This window comes from Scyliorhinus torazame, chromosome 11 (genome assembly GCF_047496885.1).
Source record: "Scyliorhinus torazame isolate Kashiwa2021f chromosome 11, sScyTor2.1, whole genome shotgun sequence".
Taxonomy (NCBI): domain Eukaryota; kingdom Metazoa; phylum Chordata; class Chondrichthyes; order Carcharhiniformes; family Scyliorhinidae; genus Scyliorhinus; species Scyliorhinus torazame.
The window spans coordinates 91,819,500-91,840,208 of record NC_092717.1 but is presented as its reverse complement, the minus strand read 5'-3'; the positions used below and the strand labels follow the sequence as shown (position 1 = coordinate 91,840,208).

Genomic DNA, 20,709 nt, shown 5'->3' with positions numbered 1-20,709 from the left:
TGAACAGGACTTGGGTATGAGTTAGGATTTATGCAGCATAATTTGGAGAAGCTCACGTTTATTGAGAGTGCACAAAAATTAATGTTATACAGCTTGTTTTCCATTTCACTTATTGTTCTTTTGGCTACATCCCCATGTAGCCAAAATGCCCATGGTGAGGATTCATTGCCAAGACAACCCATGCCCTGGCTATTGGAGTTTGTACAATGACAAATCAAGTAAAACGTAGATAAAATACAAATTTAGCTCATGGACCCTTGCTTGATGACTTCAGTAATAGTTACCTGAGCTTTCATTTATAATTTTAATGCTGTATCTATCTCGGCTGCATTGGAAGAGGTGGGCCCCACTGGCTGGAAATATCTTTACTCATTAAAATAGTACGCTTTTGGAATTTTAAAAAACATTACAGGAGGGATTTACCGATCACCCCACTGCGTGTTTTTCGGTGGGGAAGGCGACCTGCCTGGGGATCTACCGGTCCCGCTGTTGTCAACAGGATTTCCCATTGACAGCATCCCTCATTGCCGGGAAACCAGTGCGCCGACGTGGGACTGGAATTTCCTGCCCGCGTGATCAGCCGATAAATCCCACCCTAAAATTACTCGGTGGCAGTAAAGATTGCTGTTCAGAAGCTCCATTTCACTGTAGATGCCCAATTGTAATAAATCTGAATGACTTTAAAGTACGTCCCTCTTTCTTCTGGTCAACCAAAGTTCTTGACATGAGAGCTTATAATTAGAAGAGGGGGAGGGATTTAAGGAATGACCTGTAAATGAGCAGTTATTGGGAAGTAAGCTTATTTTGGCCTCTCGATTTTTCAATTAAATTTGATATCATTGTTTATGTTGGGGTAAATCACATTAAATCATGCAGATCCAGAGCTTGCTTTTTTAAAATTTGAAACTGTAATTTCTTTAAAAGCTTAGAACTTTATAAAATAAGGCTGTGTGTGTAATTATATGCTGCAGATTGTGTGGTGCCAATTAGTACCATATGATATAGTACCAGGAAGACTAAGGTTTTCATCTACATTTAGGTCTGGAAAAACCAAGAAGGAAATTAGTGCCAGGTTTAGAATTTCCCTTTTAAATGTTGACTAATTTAACTTTAACTTATCACCCTGTATTAGAGAATTACAATACCTGCTGTGAGAGCGCGGTGTTGATGTAATCACGGCCTCATGTGTGGATATCATACAGAAGGCAGAAATCTGATTGTTACACTTCCAGGATTTTACACGGCCAACAGCCAGGCTCGCTGCGCATCAGGCGCCAATGCCACTAGTTCAGTGTTCCAGAATATAAAAGCAGAGGTTCAACAATGGAGAAGAGTACCTAATAATTACACCATTTGATTGTTCAAATCGGCTTAGTGAAATGTAGCAGAAACCTTTGTCTGTGTACAGTCTGGTGTGGTAAATACAAAGTCTTTCAGTTGCAATAAGCTTTTGTGATGCCAGAATGGCACGTCTCAGAGGTATGAGGTTACAGCAATCTGTGAGATGCATATTATTTTGGAAGTTTAAGATGGGCAGCACATCCTCACAAGCTGGATGCTGTTCTCGTTATTTCATAAAATTCATGATCTATGAATTTTCACAAAATTATAACGGGCAGGAATTCATCTTGTTGCCAAACTATATGATCATCAAACTGAGTAGATCAGTAAAATTTTTTTGGAGTGCAGTGCAAATGCAACAATTGATGATTAAAACATGACTAAATGTAAAATTCAAAGGCTATCTGCACAATAAAACCGAGTAAATAAACAAATTATTTTAACTACTTTAAGGGTACAATGGAAGATCAGCTAATTTATCAAAGCTACTGTTTGCAATTTCATAAAACTACAATACACTTCCTGAATATGGTTGATTTTGTATTGTGTTCCTGACATACATCAAACGTGGACATGTCATAATCATACCTCAAATGAATTTAAAACTAATTACCATCCAATTCACCAGCACTTAATTTACCAAGATATGCATTTCTTAGAAAGCAACCGCACCCACACCGACAACCAGTAATCTTGTTTCAAAAATATAGAGACGGATATTCTTGGGGTGTAACAGTGGGAAGCTCTCTAGCGGGCCAAAAATGTGGGTGGACTCATGTTCTTCTGGGATTCTGCTCAATTTGCACTACCGCTTTCCAACGGGTGAGGGAAAGAGGGTGGTTCCCCTAAACTGTGCCAGGAAACGATGACTGGAGACGTTCTGGGTGATTCCACTCATTTCTCCCTTAAATGACCCTAGCAGAAGTTAGCTCCACCTTAGTTGCAAAACAAAACCTAGAAAAGCTCCCAAGAAAAAAATAACTTATGCTTAAAGGGATCCATTAATTTGAAAATGTCAAATTGTTCTCTTAGAGGCAAAAAAAAACGCTCCTGCTTTTCTTCGGCTGGAGGACTAGGGTAGACACATCTGTTGCATCCACTCTGGTCATTTAAATTGACCCGCCCTATAATTTTGGCATGGGATCTACGTCCTGAACAGACCAGATTTACTCTACTTTTACCAGCAGAGTGAACATTGCCGCTGTCCACACACCAGGTCCTCAGCATTTATAAAGATACTTCACTGAAGATAACAGGGTCTGAAACCCGGCTTCGTGTTTAGAATTGTTGCTCGCACAATATGCAATAAATTCAACTCATGATATCACAGGTTCAGAAGAATCGCTGCACCAGGCTGAGAGAACTAAAGGGGTAGGCGTTCAAAATATGATGAGGCCTATGCGATATTGAAGTTTTGGGGGAAGAGATGTTTGGAATACAAAAGCTAAATTTTGCAGATGCTGGAAATCTGAAATGACAACAGAAAATGCTGGAAATACTAAGCAGGTTAGGCAGCATCTGTGGAAAGAGATAAACACAGTAACGGACAGCATACCCGCCCCAGGACCGGAAATTCCACCCGAGGTCAAAGGATCTTTTATTTGTCCGTCGAATACTCCGTCCTGCCCGCAACAATTCCCACAACAAGCGCGGCCTGAAGATTTAGGCCAGCGTTTCAGGTCAATGATCATCCATCAAGAGAAATTGTGCATGTATTAAAAAACTACAGCATACAGATAGGCAACATATTTTGTCATACCTTGCCTTGCTAAATAATAGGAGCTTCTCCTTTCGGTTTCTCCCCTTGTATTTGGGGTCACCATGATGCTGGTTGACCATCCTTCTCCCCCTCCTCTGGTCAGCCACATATCCATCTTCCAATCTTATTGTGTTTAAATCTTTCACCGCCTCATCTTTCAATCTGGTCTTAGAATTTTTTCTATTCCTTCGTCTTGGCTGTCCCATCTTTTTTTTAATATAAATTTAGAGTACCCAATTATATATTTTTCCAATTAAGGAGCAATTTAGCGTGGCCAATCCACCTAACCTGCACATTTTTGGGTTGTGGGGTTGAAACACACGCAGACATGGAGAGAATGTGCAAACTCCACACGGACAGTGACGCAGGGCCGGGATTTCTTCACACAAAGAGTGGTGAGCCTGCGGAATTCATTACCACAGGAAGTAGTTGAGGCCAAAACATTGCATATTTTTAACAAGCAGTTAGATATAGTACTTAGGGGGAAGGGAATCAAAAGATAGGGGGAGGAAGGCGGGATTAGGCTATTGAGTTGGATGACCAGCCATGATCATAATGAATGGCGGAGCAGGCTCGACAGGCCAAATGATCTCCTCCTGCTCCAATTTTCTATGTTTCTATGCAACAGATGATCATACCATGCCAATCTCTTCTCAGCTACTTTCTTTGATGCTTCCACAATCTTCCCTGACCCCGTGATGTAGGGTCCCTGATTTTGTCCTTTCTTGTTACTCCACACATTCACCTTCACATCCACATCTCATTAGACTCCAGTCACTGTTCCTCTCTTCTTGATGTTGCCCAAGCTCCTGCACCATAGAAGGCTAGTTCTACAATAGTCTTGTAGATTCTTCTTTTTAGTTTCAGCAATACTTTTCTACCACTTCTTTTTCCACTTCTTCCAGTTACTTCAAACAGTTAGTTTGCTGATTAGTATCCATTTCCATATTTCTATTTTCTGCCACCAATGACCCTTATGTTTTTTTTAATTCTAAAAGCATCTGAGTTATTAGTCTGAGTTAGGCTTTGGATTACTGATCATAATTAGGTTGTAGATTGCCAAAAGTGTTCAAAATGCCTGAAGAAGACCCACATAGAGATGGTTATCAATTTGGAAATTTCATGTAGGAAAATACAGATACTTTTTGAAGCATTTTGTATGTGTATATTCAGCTTTTTGGTTTATCGGTATCTCATACTAGATATTGTAAATACTTCTTGTACACTACTTAGCTCTGACATCCTGTCTAACCATAAAGCTGATGAAAGGTGATTGACTTGAAACATTGACACTGGCCTGAAATTTCCAGCTGATGGGGTCTCCCATCCCCTGTCCAAAGAGTCGGCGAGGAACAAAACCCTGCCAACTCCGAATACCCTGCACCCAATTTATAATCGAGTGAGCATCAATTGGCTGTAGATAGGACTTGTACCCCTCATTCAGAGGAAGTTCTGCCTTAGAAATCTGCCAGCCAACTCTAGCCCCAGGAGCGACAGTGCTGCTGTGGAGAGAAGAGGAAATTCAGGAAGATGTCAGAGCCTAAGTCCAGGGAGCAGAGGCCACGGTAAGTTTCAGTCATCCTCAGATGGGGAGGGTAGGAAGATCTGGTGGGTTGCAATCAGGGGAGATGTCAGAGGTGTGGGGTGAAAGGTCCAGAGGCCACTGGACCTTAAGACAGGGTGCTCCCCCCAGTCCATTGAGATAGAAGAGCCTTCCCAATCTCCCGTCCAAGATCTAGCCCCATTGATTTCCTGGCTACTTCTGGTAAGATCCAGGAGCCTGAAGAAGGTTAATCCTTTTGCCAGGTTAATCCTTCCGCCAGTCTAAATATCGAGGCTGGGCAGCCAGCGACCTTTAATTGGGGCAAGGGAGGGATTCCATTTGAGGTCTTATCTGTCCCAGCATAAAATCGCTGCATGGTCAGGGCGGGCAGGAACCTGAAGGGAGTCCAGTTCCTTCAATTTCATGCTCTTTCCCCACCCAAAAACCCACGAGTGGGGTAACATAGAATTCTCAACACTGATTCTCTCTCCACAGATGCTACATGATCTGCTCGGTATTGTCCTGCATTTTCTATTTTTGTTATAAAAATAAAGGCTATTAGAATGAGAAACAATTGTTATCTAATGTACTGCTTATTTTAATAGGGTGGCTCTCCTACCTTGCGCGGGGCACATCGATGTTTGAAGAAACCACTTTTCTTTTCTGATCTGAAACAACAGCAACGGTGCGCATGTGATCCTTCTCGTGATCCTGAATCCAGCTGATCTTTTTAGTTTCCAGTATTTTCATAGCTTCGATCTTCCTCACTAGGGGTAGCTGCTGCTCCAACACCTTCTGATGGTTCTCAGTATGGCTCTGATCATGCAATGACAGAACTGATGACGTGTCTCGGCCATTGCAATTCAGCTGCAGGAACAATGCACAACATCAGATTTATTTAAACATTTAAATGTTTAATGTCCATCTGCAAAATCTCTCTGAAACACCAATACAGTATAAACCATACAGGTTAGTATTTTTTTTTTAAGCTATCACAGGACGGTACAGTTTACGCCACGTGATGCCATATAGCGGGAACTTTCATTCTAGACTTCTTCTTTGCAGTTTGATGTAAAAATAGGAATACTGAATATACATACAAAAAAATAACGAAATAAAAGGGCAATCTTCCTCCAGGCTATTTACAGTGCACTCCATCAGTGACCCAATCTACTGGTACATCCTCAGAGAAAGGTTCTCTTGGTTCCAGAATATTCATCAATCCTCATATCTCACTTGTTCAATCCAGACCAGCTGTCCTCAACACAAAACATTCCTCACACAGAATCGGCGAACCAAAGTGTCCCACCAAGGGTGGGAATATTTACTCCTTCGAACTATTAAGAAAATGAACTCAGAATGTCCATATGAGTGCAATTATCTAAATCCTTTCCTCATTGATAGATTCAGCACATACCACAAACATTCCCTTGAAAAGACCATTGAGTCAATAACGCTGTCATGGCAAGTATTTTGAAATCAAAGACATTTCCTGTATATATATCCCACTATAATTGACAGGGATGTGCGCTTTCATCTTCTTTCAATCGCATTTCCTCTGTCACGTTGCTCTGTTGTTAATTGATTATCGGTAAATTCACTCGAGGAAAGCTTCACATTGCTGATTGTTGGAAGCAACTTGCATGAGGCAATCTTTTTTTTAAAAAGCAGAAGAAAGTCAGTCATTTGAAACGTACAGAGAAACCTCCAACAAATACCGTTTGAACTAGTCAGAAGGGTAGATTGTCCAATCAGTCATGTCCAGTAATAAACAGAAAAGTAGACACAATGAATCAGAAACACTGAACATCTGCCTGTTTAATGCTACGTCCAATTTTCAGATCAGGTCCTTAAGTGCTCCAGGATGCACCAGCCTATTCTCCATCAGATACATGTAAATTAATATGGAATAGCAATGCATTGTTCATGCAATTTGCCAGTATGTACAGTTGTGCATTGCAGTTATTCCACCCATTTATGCTGCCAGCGTCCGTGCTGTTTAGGGAACTTACCAAGGCTCATGAGACAGCACCCTCCAAATCGACGACAACTACAATCTAGGACAAGGGCAGCAGACGCACGAAAACACCACTAACTGGATGGTCCCCTCCAAGCCACTCACCATCCTGACTTGGAAATATATCGCCATTACTTCACGGTTACGGAGGCAAAGTCCTGGAACTTCCTCTCGAACAGCATTGTGGGTGCACCTATACCATATGGACTGCAGAGGTTCAAGAAGGCAGCTCACCACCACCTTCTCTTTTTTTAAAAAAAATATATTTTATTGAAATTTTTTTCCCTGAGCAACATTTTTCCCGCTTACAAAACAAGCGAAACGATAACAATAACAAAACAGAAATGTTTTAACTTTTTAACAATAATAATAATGATAATAATATACAAGTAACAAAACCTCGTACTCTATTGACCTATACTCAACTAAGCCTCCTCCCCCCCCCCCCCCCCCTCCCCCCCCCTTCCCCCCCCCCCTCCCCCCCCCCTCTCCCTCCCCCTTGGGTTGCTGCTGCTGGTCATCTGTCTTCCCTCTAACGTTCCCCTAGGTAGTCGAGAAATGGCTGCCACCGCCTGGTGAACCCTTGAGCCGATCCTCTCAGGGCAAACTTTATCTGCTCCAGTTTAATAAACCCCGCCATATCGTTTACCCAGGCATCCAGTCCGGGGGGTTTCGCCTCCTTCCACATGAGTAGGATCCTGCACCGGGCTACGAGGGACGCAAAGGCCACGACATCGGCCTCTTTCGCCTCCTGCACTCCCGGCTCTTCCGCAACTCCAAATAGAGCTAGCCCCCAGCCTGGTTTGACCCGGGCCTTCACCACCTGCGAAATCACTCCCGTCACTCCCTTCCAATACCCTTCCAGTGCCGGGCACGCCCAAAACATATGTGCGTGGTTTGCCGGGCTCCCGCCACACCTCCCACATTTGTCCTCCACTCCAAAGAACCTGCTCAATCTTGCCCCCGTTATGTGTGCTCTATGTAGCACCTTAAATTGCCTGGCGCATGAGGAAGAGGAATTTACCCTGCTTAGGGCATCAGCCCACATACCCTCCTCTATCTCCTCCCCTAATTCTTCTTCCCACTTTCTTTTTAGTTCGCCCACAGACTCCTCCCCCTCTTCCCTCATCTCACTATAAATCTCTGACACCTTGCCCTCTCCAACCCACACCCCTGAAAGCACCCTGACCTGTATCCCCTGTGTCGGGAGCCGCGGAAATTCCCTCACCTGTTGTCTAGTAAACGCCCTCACCTGCATATATCTCAAGAAATTCCCCCGGGGTAACTTATACTTTTCCTCCAGTGCTCCCAAGCTCGCAAAAGTCCCATCTATGGATAAATCTCCCACCTTCCTAATTCCCAACTGGTACCAGCTCTGAAATCCTCCATCCATTCTTCCTGGGGCGAACCTATGGTTCTTCCTGATAGGGGACCCCACCAGGGCTCCCCGCACCCCTCTCTGTCGCCTCCACTGTCCCCATATGTTCCGTGTTGCCGCCACCACCGGGTTCGTGGTGTACATTTTCGGTGAGAACGGTAGCGGCGCCGTCACCAGCGCCTCTAGACTCGTCCCTTTACAGGACCTTCTCTCCAGCCTTTTCCACGCCGCTCCCTCACCCTCCATCATCCATCTACGTATCATTGCCACATTGGCGGCCCAATAATAATCTCCCAAGTTCGGTAGTGCCAGTCCTCCTCTGTCCCTACTGCGCTGAAGGAACCCCCTCCTTACTCTCGGAACTTTCCCTGCCCACACAAAGCTCGTAATGCTCCTATCTATTTTATTAAAAAAGGTCCTGGTGATTAAAATAGGGAGACATTGAAATACAAATAAGAACCTCGGGAGGACCATCATCTTAATTGCTTGCACCCTGCCCGCCAGCGATAAAGGCTGCATGTCCCACCTCTTAAAGTCCTCCTCCATTTGTTCTACCAGCCGTGTCAGATTAAGTCTGTGCAAGGTTCCCCAGCTCCTAGCGATCTGAATCCCCAAGTATCGGAAGTTTCTTTCCACTTTCCTTAGCGGTAAGCCTTCTATCTCTCTACTCTGGTCCCCTGGATGTATCACATATAATTCACTCTTCCCCATGTTTAACCTATACCCCGAAAATTCCCCGAACCTCCTCAAGATTCGCATAACCTCTATCATCCCCCCCGCTGGGTCCGACACGTATAGCAATAGGTCATCCGCGTATAACGAGACTCGGTGTTCATCTCCCCCTCTAGTCACCCCTCTCCATTTCCTGGAGTCTCTCAGCGCCATGGCCAGAGGTTCAATTGCCAGCGCAAACAACAATGGAGACAGCGGGCATCCCTGTCTTGTTCCCCTATATAATCGGAAATACTCCGATCTATGTCGACCTGTAACTACGCTTGCTGTTGGTGCCCCATAAAGTAGTCTAACCCAGCGAATAAATCCGTTCCCAAACCCAAACCTCCTTAACACTTCCCATAAATACTCCCACTCCACCCTATCAAATGCCTTCTCTGCGTCTATTGCCGCCACTATCTCTGCCTCCCCCTCCACTGAGGGCATCATTATCACCCCTAATAGCCGTCGCACGTTAACATTCAATTGTCTCCCTTTTACGAACCCTGTCTGGTCTTCGTGCACCACCCCTGGGACACAGTCCTCTATCCTCGATGCCAGCACCTTTGCTAGCAGTTTGGCGTCCACGTTCAATAGTGAAATAGGTCTATAGGACCCACACTGCATCGGATCTTTGTCCCTCTTCAAAATTAGCGATATCGTCGCCTCCGACATTGTCGGGGGTAGTTTCCCCCCTTCCCTGGCCTCATTGAACGTCCTCGCCAACAACGGGGCCAACAAGTCCACATATTTTCTGTAGAATTCCACCGGGAACCCGTCTGGCCCCGGGGCCTTCCCTGCTTGCATGCTTCCCAGTCCCTTAATAACCTCGTCCACCTCAATCGGCGCCCCCAGGCCTGCCACCGCCTGCTCCTCCACTTTCGGGAACCTCAACTGGTCCAGGAACTGCCGCATCCCCTCCTCTCCCTCTGGGGGCTGAGACCTATACAGTTCTTCATAAAAGGTCTTAAACACCTCATTTATCTTTCCTGCCCTTCGCACAGTATCTTCCCTTTCATCCCTAATTCCTCCTATCTCCCTCGCTGCTGCCCTCTTTCGCAGTTGGTGCGCCAACAGGCGACTAGCCTTTTCCCCATATTCATACCTCCTCCCCTGTGCCTTCCTCCACAGTACCTCCGCCTTTCTGGTGGTCAGAAGGTCAAACTCGGTCTGGAGTCGTCTCCTCTCCCTGTACAGCTCCTCCTCCGGGGTCTCTGCAAATTCCCTGTCCACCCTTAAAATCTCCCCCAGTAATCTATCCCTTTCCTTGGCCTCTGTTTTCCTTTTGTGGGCCCCAATAGAAATCAGCTCTCCTCTGACCACCGCTTTTAGTGCTTCCCAGACCACTCCCACAGGGACCTCGCCGTCGTCATTGACCTCCAGGTATCTCTCGATACACCCCCTCACTCTTGCACACACACCCTCATCCGCCATCAGTCCCACATCTAATCGCCAGAGTGTTCTCTGCTCCCTGTCCTCTCCTACTTCCAGGTCCACCCAATGTGGGGCATGATCCGAAACCGCTATGGCTGAGTATTCAGCTTCTTCCACCCTAGAGATCAACGACCTTCCTAAAACAAAAAAATCGATCCGGGGGTACACTTTATGGACGTGGGCGAAGAAGGAATACTCCCTAGCCCTGGGTCTAAGAAATCGCCATGGATCCACTCCCCCCATTTGGTCCATAAACCCCTTAAGTACCTTGGCCGCTGCCGGCCTTCTTCCAGTCCTTGAGCTGGATCTATCTAGCCCCGGGTCCAGCACCGTATTGAAGTCCCCTCCTAAAATCAAATTTCCTGCCTCCAGGTCCGGAATACGCCCCAGCATCCGTCTTATGAACCCCGCATCGTCCCAATTTGGGGCATACACATTAACCAACACGACCTCCATTCCCTCCAGCCTACCACTCACCATTACATATCTACCTCCACTATCTGCTACGATGTTCTTTGCTTCAAATGCTACCCGTTTCCCCACCAAAATGGCCACCCCTCTGTTCTTTGCGTCCAGTCCTGAGTGGAACACCTGTCCCACCCATCCTTTCCTTAGCCTAACTTGGTCCGCCACCTTTAGGTGCGTCTCTTGGAGCATAACCATGTCTGCCCTTAGTCCTTTCAAATGCGCGAGCGCTCGGGCCCTTTTTATCGGTCCATTCAGGCCTCTCACGTTCCACGTGATCAGCCTCACTGGGGGGCTACCTGCCCCCCTCCCGTGTCGACTAGCCATTACCTTCTCTAGGCCAGTCCCATATCCCGCCTCCGCGCTCCCGCTCGCTCCCCCAGCGTCGCATTCCGCCCCCGACCACCCTCTCTTTAGCCATTTCCTTTTGGATTTCCACAGCAGCAACCCAGTTGCCCCCCCCGCTAGATCCCTATCTAGCTTGATTGCTCCCCCCATATCACTTCCGTAAGTCAGCTGACTTCAACTGACCCCGGCTACTCCTGCTCGCTCCTCGACCCCCCCGGTGTGAGGGAACTCCCATCCGCCTTGCGCCTGTTTTCCCGCCTTATTCTTTCTGGCGCGGGAACATCCCTTTACCTGACCCGCCTCTTATGGCGCAGCTCCCTTTCCCCTCCCCCTCTCCTTCCCCATTCTCCGACTATGTCCCGCCTCTCCCCCCTCACCAGCGCCCACATTTCCCCAGTGTCCCCCCCCCTTCCCTGTTTACTTCTCGATTAACTTTCACCATCCCATTAACAAAAACAATAATAACAACAATAACAGTTCCCTGCAGCATCAGTCCCTCAGTTCCGGTCCAGTTTCTCTTCATTGATGAAGGACCATGCTTCCTCCGCCGTCTCGAAATAATAGTGTCTCTCCTGATGCGTGACCCATAGTCTTGCCGGCTGCAGCATCCCAAACTTCACCTTCCTTTTGTGCAAAACCTCTTTGGCTCGGTTGAAGCTCGCCCTCCTTCTCGCCACCTCCACACTCCAATCCTGGTAGATCCTTACCACCGCATTCTCCCATCTGCTACTCCGCACCTTTTTAGCCCATCTCAGGACCTCTTCTCTGTCCTTAAGGCGGTAGAATCGCACGATTATCGCCCTCGGTGGTTCTCCCGCTTTTGGTCTTCTCGCCGGGATCCGATTTGCCCACTCCACCTACATGGGGCCCGCAGGGGCCTCAGCACCCATCAGTGAGCTCAGCATCTTACTTGCGTACGCTCCACAGTCCACTCCTTCCACACCCTCCAGGAGACCTAGTATCCTAAGGTTCTTCCTTCGCGCTCCATTTTCAAGGGCCTCAATCCTGTCAGCACACTTTTTATGAAGTGCCTCATGCGTCTGAGTCTTGGCCGCCAGGCCCAGGACCTCGTCCTCAATACCTGACACCTTCTGCTCCACCACGCGAAGTTCAGTCTCCTGGGTCTTTAAAGTCTCCTTAAGCCCCTCAATTGCCTGTAACAACGGGGTCATTACCTCCTTGTTCAGCAGGTCCACGCACCGTCTCACCACCTCATCCTGCTCAGGCCCCCATGTCACCTGTGGTTTCTCTGCCGCCATTTTGTTCCACTCCCTCTGACCTTCTGGTTGCAGATTCTTCGGGCTGCAGCCGCCGCCGCCGGTTTTTCCCTCCGTCGTTCGGGGGGGACTCCTTTCCCTCGCGCCTCACACCGGGTTTTTCGGCCGTCCAAGTCCCCGTTGGGGCTCTTAAAAGAGCCCGAAGTTCCGTCGGAGCTGGAGCCGCCGAAACGTGCGGCTAGCTCATCCCTGCCGCAACCGGAAGTGGCCACCACCACCTTCTCAAGGGCAATTAGGTGGTGAGCATCTGGAATGAGCTGCCAGAGACAATGGTAGAAGGGGTACAATGTTGTCCTTTAAAAAAGTTAGAAAGTTACATGGGCAGGGTGGGTATAAAGGGATATGGGCCAAATGCAGGTAAGTGGGACTAGCTTAGTGATAGAAACTGGGCGGCATGGACAAGCTGGGCCGAAGGGCCTGTTTCCATGCTGTAAACATCTATGAATCTAAGAGAAGAGAATTAAGTCCTCTCTAATAAAAACATAGAAAATAGAAGCATGAGGAGGCTATTCAGTCCTTCGAGCCTGCTCCTCCATTCATTATGATCATGGCTGACCATCCAAATAAGGCCGCAAAAGGAGCTGCGGCAGAGGGTGCGGGGCCGGCTTAGGAAAGCGCGAGCTTTTTCCCGCGCTAGGGAAGGATGGGGGGGGGGGGGGTGTGCGGGAGGCGCGGGCGCGTGACTGGCCTAGAAAAGGAGGTGGCTAGTCGGCAGGGGGAGGTAGTGAGAAGTCACCCAATCCGTCTGATAACTTGGAATGTGAGGGGCCTTAATGGGCAGGTTAAGAGGGCCTGAGTGTTCGCGCACTTAAAGGGACTGAAGGCAGACGTGGTCATGCTTCAGGAGACGCATTTGAAGGTGGCAGACCAGGTCAGGTTGAGAAAGGGATGGGTAGGACAGGTATTCCATTTAAGGCTGGATGCAAAGAACAGAGGGGTTGCAATACTGGTGGCGAAGCGGGTGTCATTTGAGGCCAAGAATATTGTAGTGGATAATGGAGTTCGATACGTGATGGTGAGCGGTAGGTTGCAGGGGGTGTGGGTGGTACTGGTAAACGTATACGCCCCGAACTGGGACGATGCCGGATTTATGAAGCGCATGCTGGGTCGGATTCCGGACCTGGAGGCAGGAAGCTTGATAATCGGGGGGGGGGGGGGGGGGGGATTCAACACGGTGCTGGATCCAGCATTAGATCGCTCCAGATCCAAGACGGGGAAGAGGCCGGCTGTGGCCAACGTGCTTAGGTGGTTTATGGACCAGATGGGGGGAGTGGATCCATGGAGGTTTGCTAGGCCCCTGGCCAAGGAATTCTCATTCTTTTCCCATGTACATAGAGCCAACTCCCGGATAGATTTTTTTGTTTTGAGTAGGGTGCTAATCCCGAAAGTGGAAGGAACGGAATATTCGGCCATAGCCATTTCAGATCACGCCCCGCACTGGGTGGAGCTGGAGTTAGGAGAGGAGAGGGACCAGTGCCCGCTGTGGCATCTTGATGTGGGGTTATTGGCGGATGAGGAGGTGTGCGGGAGGGTGCGGGGGTGCATTGAGAGATACTTGGAGGTCAATGACAACGGAGAGGTGCAGGTGGGGGTAGTCTGGGAGGCGTTGAAGGCGGTGGTCAGGGGAGAGTTAATCTCCATTAGGGCCCACAGGGAGAAGAGAGAGGGCAGGGAGAGGGAGAGGTTGGTGGGGAAGATCTTAAGGGTGGACAGGAGATATGCAGAGGCCCCCGAGGAGGGACTACTTAGGGAGCGGCAAAGCCTCCAGACGGAGTTTGACCCGTTGACCACAGGGAAAGCAGAGGCACAGTGGAGAAAAGCACAGGGGGCGACGTACGAGTATGGGGAGAAGGCGAGCCGGATGCTGGCACACCAGCTCCGTAAGAGGGTGGCAGCGAGGGAGATAGGTGGAGTTAAGGATAGCTGGGGGAATACTGTGCGGAGTGTGGTGAGAGTAAATTAGGTATTTAAGGACTTCTATGAGGAGCTGTACAGATCTGAGCCCCCAGCGGTTCAACTGAGGTTCCCGAGGGTGGAGGAGCAGGAGGTGGCTGGTTTGGGGGCGGCAATTGGGTTGGAGGAGCTGGTTAAAGGATTGGGGAACATGCAGGCGGGGAAGGCCCCGGGGCCAGATGGGTTCCCGGTCGAGTTTTATAGGAAATATGTGGACCTGCTAGGACCGTTGTTAGTGAGGACTTTCAATGATGCAAGGGAGAGGGGGAACCTGCCCCCGACAATGTCCGGGGCGCTGATCTCGCTGATTCTGAAGTGGGAGAAGGACCCACTACAATGTGGGTCGTATAGACCGATCTCGCTCCTCAATGTGGATGCTAAGTTGCTGGCAAAAGTGCTGGCTACGAGAATTGAGGACTGTGTCCCTGGGGTGATTCATGAAGACCAGACAGGATTTGTAAAGGGCTGGCAGCTAAACACTAATGTGCGGAGGCTCCTCAACGTGATTATGATGCCATCGGTGGAGGGAGAGGCGGAAGTAGTGGCAGCTATGGACGCGGAGAAGGCCTTCGACCGGGTGGAGTGGGAGTATCTTTGGGAAGTGTTGCGGAGGTTTGGGTTCGGGGAGGAGTTTATTAGTTGGGTCAGGCTCCTATATAGACCCCCGGTGGCGAGTGTGGCTATGAATCGGCGGAGGTCGGAGTACTTTCGGCTGCACCGAGGGACGAGGCAGGGGTGCCCCCTGTCCCCCTTGTTGTTTGCATTGGCAATTGAGCCTTTGGCCATGGCACTAAGGGAGTCCAGGAAATGGAGGGGATTGGTCCGAGGGGGAGAGGAATATCGGGTGTCTCTGTATGCGGACGACCTGTTGCTGTGTGTGGCAGATCCAGTGGAGGGGATGGTGGAGGTCATGCGGATCCTAAGGGAGTTTGGGGACTTCTCGGGCTATAAGCTCAACGTAGGGAAAAGTGAGCTCTTTGTGGTGCATCCAGGGGACCAGGGAAGGGGGATAGACGACCTACCGTTGAAGAGGGCGGAAAGGAACTTTCGGTACTTGGTGATCCAGGTGGCTGGGAGCTGGGGGGCCCTGCACAAGCTTAATTTGACGCGTTGGTGGAGCTGATGGAGGAGGATTTCAAAAGATGGGATGTGTTGCCACTCTCGCTAGCGGGCAGGGTACAGTCGGTTAAAATGATGGTCGTCCCGAGGTTTCTCTTTGTGTTCCAGTGCCTTCCCATTATGATTACCAAGGCCTTTTTTAAACGGGTAGGTAGGAGCATCATGGGTTTCGTGTGGGCAAATAAGACCCCGAGGGTAAAGAGGGTGTTTCTGGAGCGTAGCAGGGACAGGGAGGGCTGGTGCTGCCGAATCTGTGCGGCTACAATTGGGCAGCCAACGTGGCGATGATCCGTAAGTGGGTAATAGAGGGAGAGGGGGCGGCATGGAAGAGGTTGGAGATGGCGTCCTGCAGAGGCACGAGCCTGAGGGCGCTGGTGACGGCACCACTGCCGCTCTCGCCGACAATGTACACCACGGGTCCGGTGGTGGCGGAAACGTTGAAGATCTGGGGGCAGTGGAGACGACATAGGTGTGAGATGGGAGCCTCGGTTTGGTCCCCAATTCGGGAGAACCATCGGTTCGTCTCGGGAAGGATGGATAGGGGATTTCGGAGCTGGCATCGGGCAGGGATCAGAAGAATGGGGGACCTGTTTATAGATGGGACGTTTGCGAGCCTAGGGCCGCTGGAGGAGAAGTTTGGGTTACCCCCGGGAAATACGTTCAGGCATATGCAAGTGAGGGCATTTGTGAGGCGGCAGGTGAGGGAATTCCCGCTGCTTCTGGCACAGAGGATTCAGGACAGGCTGATTTCGGGTGTATGGGTCGGAGAAGGCAAGGCTTCGGCGATCTATCAAGAGATGAAAGAAGAGGAGGAGGTTTTGGTAGAGGAGCTAAAGGGCAGGTGGGAGGAGCTTGGGGAGGAGATTTATGAGGGTCTGTGGGCTGATGCCCTGAGTAGGGTTAACTCCTCTTCCTCTTGCGCCAGGCTCGGCCTAATACAATTTAAGGTTACTCACAGAGCGCATATGACAGGGGCGAGGTTGAGTAGGTTCTTTGGGATGGAGGACAGATGTGGGAGGTGTTCGGGAAGCCCGGCGAATCATGTCCACATGTTCTGGTCGTGCCCGGCACTGGATGGGTTTTGGAGGGGTTTCGCGAGGACTATGTCCAAGGTGGTGAAAGTACAGGTCAAGCCGAGTTGGGGGCTGGCATTATTTGGGGTAACGGACGAGCCGGGAGTGCAGGAGGCGAAAGAGGCCGGTATCCTGGCCTTTGCGTCCCTGGTAGCCGGCGGAGGATCTTGCTATTATGGAAGGACGCGAAGCCCCCCAGTGTGGAGGCCTGGATAAATGACATGGCAGGGTTCATTAAGCTGGAGAGCATAAAGTTTGCCTTACGAGGGTCTGTGCAGGGGTTCTTCAGGCGGTGGCAACCATTCCTAGACTATCTCACTGACCGCTAGGAGGAGGTCAGCAGCAGCAGCAACGCAGGGGGGGGGGTCTCTTTCAGGGGGTATTTGGGCGGGTGGGGTTCCCCAAGGGTACTTTGGAATGCTATATGGGGGGGTTAATATATGCGGGAGAAACCAAATGTATAAGTAGTTTATTATTTTTGATTGTGTTGTTTGTGATCTTTCTTCTTTTCGTTATGGGGGGGGTTTGTTTGTTCAAAATTTTGTTGGAAAAATTTGAATAAACATATTTTAAAAATAAAAATTGGCTGATCATCCAACTCAATAGCCTGATCCTGCCTTCCCCACTATCCTTTGATCCCCTTTGCCTTAAGTGCTATAACTGCTTCTTGAAAACATCCAATATTTTGGCCTCAACTACTTCCTGTGGTAACGAATTCCACAGGCTCCCACTCTATGGGTGAAGAAATTTCTCCTCATCTCTGTTCTAAATGGTCTACCCCATTTCCTCAGACTGTGACCCCTGGCTCTGGACACACGCACCATCAGGAACATCCTTCCTGCATCTACCCTATCTAGTCCTGTTAGAATTTCATAGGTTTCTATGAGTTCCCCCCTCTCATGCTTCTGAACTCCAACGAATACAATCCTAACTGATTCAATCTCTCCTCATACGTCAGTCTCGCCAACCCACTGGTAAACCTTCACTGCACTCCCTCTGGAGCCAAGAACATCCTCAGTTAAGGACACCAAAACTGCACACGATATTCCAAGTGTGGCCCCACCAAGGCCCTGTATAATTGCAGCAAGGCATCCCTGCTCCTGTAGTCAAATCCTCTCGCAATGAAGGTCAGCATACCATTTGCCTTCTGTGGTAGTCACCGCTGATTGTATAGTAATTGTAATGATGATTATTAGAGGTAATACGGTAAGGCTCCTGTACTATAGGTACGGGGGTAAATCCCTGCCTGCTGGCTCCGCCCAGTAGGCGGAGTATAATTGTGTGTGCACACCCGAGCTGCTCCCATTCTGGTAGCAGCTGCAGGAGGCCACACATCTCTGCTTAATAAAGCCTCGATTATTCTCTACTCTCGTCTCGTAGTAATCGATAGTGTATCACCTTCTTTACTCTCCCAATTCTCAGATCTGTTGAATAGGGATTCTCCATCCCGGCAGCCGGCCAATGGGGTTTCCTATTGTGGACATTCCCTATGCTGTCCGGAAATCCACAGACTTGCGCGAAATGGAGGATCCGCCGATGGAGAATCCAGTCCGTTGTTTTTCTTGGCCAATTTGTATGCTTCTTCCTTGTATCAAATACTATCTCTAATTTCCTTTGTAAGCCAAGGATTGGCCAACTTTCTCGTCTCCTCCTCTAAAATGCTTTTTTTTAATGTGTTCATGAGTTGTGACCGTCACTGTCTGGGGCCCTAATTTAACAGTTTCACATAGTCAGAATTCTTGAATCTCACCACATGTACGAATAACACAATGCTCCTATAAAACCGTGCATCATCTAACTCACACTGAACTCGTCCACAGGCGATTTGCACTGGCTTTGCTGAATTTCCAGCTCTCAGGAGATTTGCTAATGATATTAGTCATACCAATTTTTCATATCATCTTCAGACCCCTTCAACGTTTCTGCAGCTTTGCAACACACTATTTAGGCTGACAATGCTCCCCATAAATGTCACCCTTAAACTTTGAATTTATCTTAAACTTTCCATAACAGTGATTACTGCTGCATAAATTGATTTTGGAGCGAGCCCAAAGCAAATTTTTCTTTTAAAACTGAAAATGGACCCTACCCTCAAAATGAGAACTCGATTGACCAAGTTTAATATAAATATAAATCCCTAGTAGATGTGTGCAAGAGGTGTGTGGGGGGGGGGGGGGGGGGGGGGGGGAAACCATATTCACATGTTTTGGGGGGGTGTAAAGTTCGTTAGGTTTTAAAAGGCGATGTTCGAGAGCTTGTCGGTGGTGGTGGGCGTCAAGATGACAGCGGACCCTATGGTGGCGATCTTTGAGGTATCGGAGCCCCGGGGCTGCAGAAGGAGAAGGGGGCCGATATCATGGCCTTCTCCTCCCTGATTGCCTGGCAACGGATATTATTAAACTGGAGGTCGGCAGTGCAGCCGCGGGTTGGGGGCTTTGTATGAATTTCTCGGGCTGGAGAAGATAAAGTTTGCCTTGAGGGGGTCGGAGGAGGGGTTTTACATGCGGTGGAGGCCGTTTCTGGTCATGTTTGATTAACTGTTTGTTGCGGAGGGGGGGGGGGGGAATTGTACTATTTTATTTTGTGCTATGTTAATGTGTTTCAGTGTGTTTGGAATAAAAGATAGTTTTTAAATAAATAAACAAATATATATTCCTAAATACGCTCATAGTTATCGGTGTTCCTAAAAACAAACATTTAACAACCTGTAAGTTTCGATACTATTTGTTTCTCGGATCTACTTTTTAAGAATTGGTTTCTTCAACTGTACCTGCCGATGCTAAATGCCCCGAACAAACGTATTAACCGTGAGCCCTCTGGTCGTCTTTCTCTGCTCAAAATTGGGAAAGTATAAGTGGTTGGAATTTAAAAAAGAAAAGCAAATAGGAACATTAACATTTGTGCTCCGAGAAGTCCCTCACTCTACCACACACAAACTGCTGCTGCAAACATATGATTATGGATAAAGCAATTTTCATGTGTAAGTTTTTAAATATAAATGTTTTAACTTGAAGTGTTGATCTGCTATTTTGTCAGCATAGGCAAGGACTTCAGAGTCATGTCAAAGATTGCATCATTCTGAAAGCATAACCCCCAATTAAAATAGTGAAGTGACAGGTTGCTCTATCACATTAATTTTTACTATTTTCTTCCCCACTTATTATACATTTTCACTGTTAAGGTGTTAGTAACAGGATAACAATAATTAGAAGGGCTGGATTTTCCTACAGGTTTCAGGACCCCGACCTCTACTCCAAATGGGGGTCTCGAGCCCACACTTTCTGGCTGTGACAGTGGTGGTATAGCCTTCCAGGAGGCAGCCTCCCAATTGGCCACCTCAGTGTTTGCCTTCCACACTCCCAGCACTTACTGGTCCAATGAGCTCCTGGATGTCCTCATGGCTGAGGCAGATCAGGGAGCACAAGGGTACCTCTCACTGCTCAACACACAAGGGTTTTGCTGAAGACTTCTGGAAGCTGTAAGGGACAGAGGGGAAACCCCTCCTCAGGCCATTTCATTGACCGGGTAGCAGCCTTACATCCGGAGGGCTGTATCATTAGGACATGGTGGCTCCAGCTCACACAGAAAAGGACCATGCTGACATCAGTAAAATAATGGTACTGCCTTGAAATGGGCTCCAAGATGGGTCCTTAATTGTACCAATTATGTGCTAATATCCATGGAGCTGCGGCTGACCTGGTTTCCAGCCCACTCCTGGAAAAGTACCCAGGGACATAAACACATTGGGGAGCTGCTCTGCAACAGCTCCCGGATATTTTCCCAGAACCCACACATCACCAGTCTCCACGGGACTGGAAAAATCCAACCCAAAGTGTTGAGTTTGAAGATCAATAGATTATCTGCATAGCAACAACCAAATGTTAAATATTACAATTCATACTTATGCTAGGTGTCTGTACATCTGAGAAGCAAACAACTTATAAATTCAAAAACTGAGCTCTTATGGCATTGTGACATAATATCAGCTTGTTTCACTTCATTTATTCCCACTTTATTCCCCAGTCTGAAATAATTAACCTTGTTCAGTCAATGCAGTCCTCTAGATCAGGGTTTTTTAAAGTGCGGGTCGTGACCCACGGGGTGGGTCACGGGCAGTGGCAGGACAGAGCAGTACTAGTGTTAGCTCTGTACAGAGCTCCAAGGCTTCTAGTTAACAGGCTGCAAAGAAATAACATGATATCAAAACTCCAAAACCTAGGACTTAGCTCCTTCCACTGCGACTGGATCCTCGACTTCCTGAGCCATAGACCACAATCAGTAAGGATAAGCA

The 20,709-nt window shown here is 48.3% G+C and overlaps 1 protein-coding gene across 1 annotated transcript in view; it reads right to left on the bottom strand.

The window, feature by feature from the left end:
* Positions 1–20,709, bottom strand: part of znf704 (zinc finger protein 704) — a 361,108-nt gene that overhangs the window by 303,580 nt on the left and 36,819 nt on the right. Inside the window, exon 2 of the mRNA XM_072467494.1 lies at positions 5,263–5,510. Within this exon, the coding sequence (XP_072323595.1) occupies positions 5,263–5,510 (248 nt within the window). The remainder of the gene's footprint in view (positions 1–5,262; positions 5,511–20,709) is intronic.